Source organism: Apus apus, chromosome 2 (assembly GCF_020740795.1).
Source record: "Apus apus isolate bApuApu2 chromosome 2, bApuApu2.pri.cur, whole genome shotgun sequence".
In the NCBI taxonomy this organism is placed as follows: Eukaryota; Metazoa; Chordata; class Aves; order Apodiformes; family Apodidae; genus Apus; species Apus apus.
Window position 1 is genome coordinate 1,025,938 of NC_067283.1, and position 6,000 is coordinate 1,031,937.

The 6,000-nt window shown below is 67.2% G+C and overlaps 1 protein-coding gene across 2 annotated transcripts in view; it reads right to left on the minus strand.

The window, feature by feature from the left end:
- Positions 1-4,388, minus strand: part of NBEAL2 (neurobeachin like 2) — a 29,881-nt gene extending 25,493 nt beyond the window's left edge. For both annotated transcript variants that reach the window (XM_051611614.1, XM_051611615.1), the window contains exon 1: positions 4,308-4,388. In XM_051611614.1, coding sequence (XP_051467574.1) covers positions 4,308-4,358 — 51 coding nt within the window. In that variant the 5' untranslated portion in view covers positions 4,359-4,388. The remainder of the gene's footprint in view (positions 1-4,307) is intronic.
- Between the last annotated feature and the right edge of the window lie 1,612 nt (positions 4,389-6,000).

Sequence of the window (6,000 nt, forward strand, 5' to 3'; positions counted from 1 at the left end):
GAGCCACTGACCAATCAGCAGCCAGAGCAGCACAACCTCTGGAACCGCTGACCAATCAGCAGCCAGAGCAGCAACAACCTGTAGAACCGCTGACCAATCAGCAGCCAGAGCAGCACAACCTGTGGAGCCACTGACCAATCAGCAGCCAGAGAGGGGTGCTGGTGTCACCACCCCCAGCCCAGCCGTGGTGACAGTGTCCGTCACCCCCAGCAGACACCCCCAGATCTTAGGGTCACCCCTGTCCCCACATTGTGGCTACCCCTGCCCCTGAGCTACCCAAGGCGGCACCTTGGGGTGACCCATGTCCCCCTACACCCCAACACAGCCCCTTGGGGTGACCCATGTCCCCCTACACCCCAACACAGACGTTTGGGGTGACCCAAGTCCCCTCACACCCCAACACAGACATTTGGGGTCACCCAAGTCCCCCTACACCCCAACACAAACATTTGGGGTGACCCATGTCCCCCCACACCCCAACACAGATGTTTGGGGTCACCCATGTCCCCCCACACCCCAACACAGACATTTGGGGTCACCCAAGTCCCCCCACACCCCAACACAGACGTTTGGGTTGACCCACGTCCCCTCACACCCCAACACAGACATTTGGGGTCACCCAAGCCCCCAACACCCCAACACAGACATTTGGGGTGACACGCTCCAACCCAGGTAGGCCCTGTCCCCCCTTTGGGGACATCCCACCCCCCCATCCCAATCCCCGGGGACAGGAGGGACTTTACCTCCCCCCCAAAAAAAACCTCACCCCCCTGCACCCCAACTTCCCCCCCCAACATCTCCACGAGCCGCCGCCTCCCCCACCTCGCCCCCCCCCAACATCCCGCCTCCCCCCCAACCCATTTACCGCTCAACCACAAGCACCAGCATCCGGTGGGGCACGTGTCTTTTTTTTTGGGGTGCGTGTGTCTGTCTGTGTGTGTGTGTGTGGAGGAGGAGGGGGGGTCCCCCCCGACGTAGCCCCCCACCCCAGACCCCCCGTTACCTGCCCGCTGCCGTCCATCGCCAGGCCGAGCCGGGGAGGGGGTGAGCGGGGCGGGTGGGTTGTTGTGATTTGACGTCTGTTTGTCCCGTCCCTGTCACACCCCCGCTCCCCACACCCACCCCCCCAGTTTCTCGTCACCCCACGTCGCTCTTGTGCAAAAGCCACCAAAAAAACAACGGCACCAGACGCCGCCACCAACCACCCAACCCCACAACACCAGGAAATGCCAAGTCACCAACGGCGCTTCCTCCCACCCTGCCCGGTTTTGGGGGGGGGGGGTTGCCGAGGGGTCCCTGCCTCAAACCCCCTCCTCACGCCCACCCACCGGCTCCGGGATGTGCCCCGCTGGGACACACAGGGTGACGGCACCGAGCTCCGGGAGCGCGGCTTCCAAACCCCACGGAGAAGCACCGAAAGCACGAACCAAACCCCCTTCCCACCCCTTACCAAGCCATGTCACCCCGAGGGGGGTTCAGCCGGGCAGCTCTCAGCACCCTTCCCCTCCTCGCCCACCCCCCGTCGCTCCCCCTGTCCCTGCAAGGTGCCCCCCTTCCCGCGCACCTCCCCGGGACGGCTGGCAGAGCCTGTTGGGTGGCTTTTTTGGGCTCGGCCGGCGCGGGGCCACCTGGGAACCTGGCGCTGGCACCTCCATCCCTCCCCAGGGCTGCCCTGAGCTCCCCACCTCCCTGGAAGCGACGGCGGGCGAAGCCCCCCGGGGTTGGCACCTCTTTGCCATGGAGAGCCAGGAGCTGACACCGGAGGGCCCGGTGGTGGGACCCCGTCGAGGTTCCCGTCACCCTACCTGGCCGGGGCGGGACAATACGGCCTGTACCGCCCTCACCATGGCATGACCACCTTGCAGGACAGCCCTGGGGACATCCCTGTCCCCTGCCAGCACGGGTGGCACGGGTGACGTGAGCTCTGCCCCGTTTTAAAGGCCCTCCCCCCATCTCCCCAGAGGGACGGCAACGGGGGACACCGCCATCAAGGTGACACTCAGGCTGGTGAGCCCCCGGGTCCGAGCCTGGCAGCGGGGCAGCAAAAGGTTGGCAGGTGCCAGGGGAGCATCCCGGCAGCCTTGTCCTCACCAGGTTCTTGGGGACATCGCCGCTAGCAGCGTGACGTGGTTGGGGAGACGACACCCAGGTCCTGCCTCAGCCCTGGTGCCTCTCAGGTGGCACAGTGCAGCACCTGCCCACACCTGATGGCATGGCACGTGTCCCCACACCACCACGGACACCTCCACGGCGTGGCAGGTGTCCCCACACCACCACGGACACCTCCACGGCGTGGCAGGTGTCCCCCCACCACCACGGACACCCGACGGCGCAGCACCTGTCCCCCCGTGCGTGTCAGCGCGGCGTGGCGCGTGTCCCCACGCCGCCGTGCACACCCCCTGTCGTGCCACACGTCCCCTGCACGACCCCGCCAAGCCCGTGTTGTGCCACACGCCCCTGGAGCACCGTGACCACCCTGTGTCATGCCATGCCTCCAGTATCACCATGACCGTGCAATGTCATGCCCACCCCATGTCACGTCATGTGTCCCTGTCCCACCGTGCCCACCCCATCTCACACCCCATGTCCCTGTCCCACTGTGCCCACCCCATCTCACACCACCTGTCCCTGTCCCACCGTGCCCACCCCATGCCCACCCCGTGTCCCTGTCCCACCATGCCCACCCCATGTCACACCACCTGTCCCTGTCCCACCATGCCCACCCCATGTCCCTGTCCCACCATGCCCACCCCATGTCCCTGTCCCACCGTGCCCACCCCATGTCACGTCATGTGTCCCTGTCCCACCGTGCCCACCCCATGCCCCTGTCCCACCATGCCCACCCCATCTCACACCACCTGGCCCTGTCCCACCGTGCCCACCCCATGTCCACCCCATATCCCTGTCCCACCGTGCCCACCCCATGTCACACCCCATGTCCCTGTCCCAGTGTGCCCACCCCATGTCACACCCCATGTCACTGTCCCACCATGCCCACCCCATGTCCCTGTCCCACCGTGCCCACCCCATGTCACACCCCATGTCCCTGTCCCACCGTGCCCACCCCATGCCCACCCCGTGTTCCTGTCCCACCATGCCCACCCCACGTCACACCCCATGTCCCTGTCCCACCGTGCCCACCCCATGCCCACCCCGTGTTCCTGTCCCACTGTGCCCACCCCATCTCACACCCCATGTCCCTGTCATGGGGGTGCGGGGGGGGGTGCTGTGTTGTGGGGTGCTGGTGGCTCCCGGGGGGTGTCGCGGGCTGGGGGAGGTGACAGACACCACGGGTGTCCCCACCCCCCTCCTGGTGTCCCCGCAACACGTGCTGGGGACCCGGGTTGGGGTCTTGGAGCAGAAATGAGCAGAATTCACCCCAAAACCCAGCGCGGGCTGGTAGAGGGGGAGGTGGCCTTGGCGAGGCGGGGGAGGCGGCTGAGAGGGGTCCCCCCTAAGAAAGATCCCACCCCTCCAAGGCAGGACAACCCCCCCCCCCCCCACCTCGGGTGTCCCCCAATGTCACCGCCCCCGCTGCCGGTGACAGAGGGGGACACACACACACACACGCCCCCCCCCCCCTCCTCCAGGCTGGGTATAAAGGGGGTGCGAGACCCCCCCAAGTAAGGCGGGAAGGGGGGTGCCGGACGTGGAGAAGGGGGTCCAGGGGGATGCGGTACCCACCAAGGGGGTGGCGGGGCTGGGAGGTGCGGGATTGGGGGGGGGGGGGCTCCTGGGGGATATGGGGGTAACACGAGGGGGTCGCGGAGCTGGGGGGGGTGGGATCTTTGGGGGACACACACGACGGACCGGGGGGACGCGGTGCCCCCACAAAGGGGGTGTCGCGGACCTCAGGGTGCAGTGAACCCTAACGGGGGCGGGGGGGGGGTCGCAAGGGGACCCCCCGCGATATGACAGGGGGGTCCGCGACGGGGGGGGGGTGGGGGTGGGGGTGTGTGTGTCGCGCACCCCATAATAGGGCTGTAGGGTGCGGGGGTAAGGGGGGTCGGGAATGCGGTGCCCCCAAAATGGGGAGCGTGGGGCTGGGGAGGGGGGGCGTCGCGCAATGTGGGGTGCGAAGGAAGGGGAAGGGGGGGAGGGGGGGGGGCAAGGCTGTGCCCCCCTTCCCAAAACGGGGAGGGGGCGCGGTACGCCCAAGGTAATGCCCCCCCCCCCCTCCCGCTTAGAGCAGAAAGAGGGTGCAGGGGAAGGGGGTGCAGGCAGAGAGGGGTGCTCTGTGTGAACCCCCCCCCGCAAATAATTGAATCCCCTGGTGAGGGGAGGGGTCCCTCCGGTGCCCACCTCACCTTGGCGAAGTAGAGCATCCAAAGCTCGTAGAGCCGCTCCCGGGAAGCCATGCCGGGCCGGCACGGCTCGGTACGGCACGGCACGGCGGGCAGCTCCGCCCCCCCCCCCCCCAACCGGGACCTCCCCCAGGTACGGGGGGGCCCTGTCACCGCCCCCCCCCCCCGCCCCCCCCCGGTAACCGGGTACCTGCTGCTGGGAGGGGGGGAGGGGAGGGCGTCCCATCCCCACCCCTCTCTTTACATCCCCTCGGGCTGCCGGGGTAGGGGGGGGGATGTAAAAAAAAGGGGTGGGGAAGGTAAAATGTACCCACCCCCCTCCTTAAATAAATTAATTACCCCCCCTAATTAAACCAGCTGAGCCTTGCGCGCCCTGGAAGGGCGGAGGAATCAGGGTTTGGGGCTATCGGAGCTGGGTCATCTTATTTTAAGCGCGTTTTTCGTTTGTGATGTGACCCCCCCCCCCCCCCCCCCCCAAAACCACCCCGCGCTTTGCCTCATCGATGCGCTCGGGGCTTCCCCCCCCCCCCAAATCGATGCGCTCGGAGCTGGGCGGGCGGTGCCTGCGGCGCATGCGCAGGAGGGGCTGTACGGCAGCGGGGGGGGAAGGAGGAGGAGGAGGAAAATGGCGGCGCCCGGCGGCGGGTTGGGAGCGGGGGAGGCGGCGGAGGGCCCGGCCCTGGGGAGGCTGGAGGAAGAGGCGCGGAGGCGGCGGGAGAGGCTGCGGGCCCTGCGGCAGCAGACGCTACAGGTTCGGGAGGGATCGGGTGGCGGGAGAGGGGTGCGAGGGGCTGGCGTGGGCCTGGTGGGGATGGGGGCTGAGGTGGGCCTGGGGAGGGGTGGGTGTGTGTGTGTGGTGGGGGGGGGGTCAGAGAGGGGCTGGAGTGGGCTTGGGGGGGTAGAGGGTGTGAAGATGTTGCGGGGGGGGGGGGTCACAGAGGGTCTGAGGGAGGCTGGGTGGGCTGTGTTGGAGCTGGAGAGGGGAAGAGGAGGGTCTGGAATGGGTCTGGGGGTGGTGGTGGAGGGTGTCACGGAGGGTCCCAGGTGGGTCTGTGGGTCTGGGGATGTTGGGGGGGGTGGGTCACAGAGGGTCCCAGGTGGGTGTGGGGATGATGGGGGGGTTACAGAGGGTCCCAGGTGGGTCTGTGGGTCTGGGGATGTTGGGGGGGGGGGGGGGTCACAGAGGGTCCCAGGTGGGTCTGGGGATGTTGGGGGGGAGGGGTCACAGAGGGTCCCAGGTAGGTCTGGGGATGTTGGGGGGGGGGTCACAGAGAGTTTGAGGTGGGTGTGGGGATGTTGGGGGGTCCCAGAAGGTCTGAGGTGGGTGTGGGGATCTTGGGGGGGTCCTAGAGAGTTTGAGGTGATTTGGGGATGTTGGGGGGTCCCAGAAGGTCTGAGGTGGGTGTGGGGATCTTGGGGGGGTCCTAGAGAGTTTGAGGTGATTTGGGGATGTTGGGGGGTCCCAGAAGTTCTGAGGTGGGTGTGGGGATGTTGAGGGGTCCCAGAGAGTTTGAGGTGGGTGTGGGGATGTTGGGGGGTCCCAGAAGGTCTGAGGTGGATCTGGGAGTGTTGAGGGGTCACAAAGAGTTTGAGGTGATTTGGGGATGTTGGGGGGTCCCAGAAGGTCTGAGCTGAGCCTAGGTATGTTGGGGGGAGGTCTCACAGAGGGTCTGAGGGGGGTCTGGGGTTTTGGGGA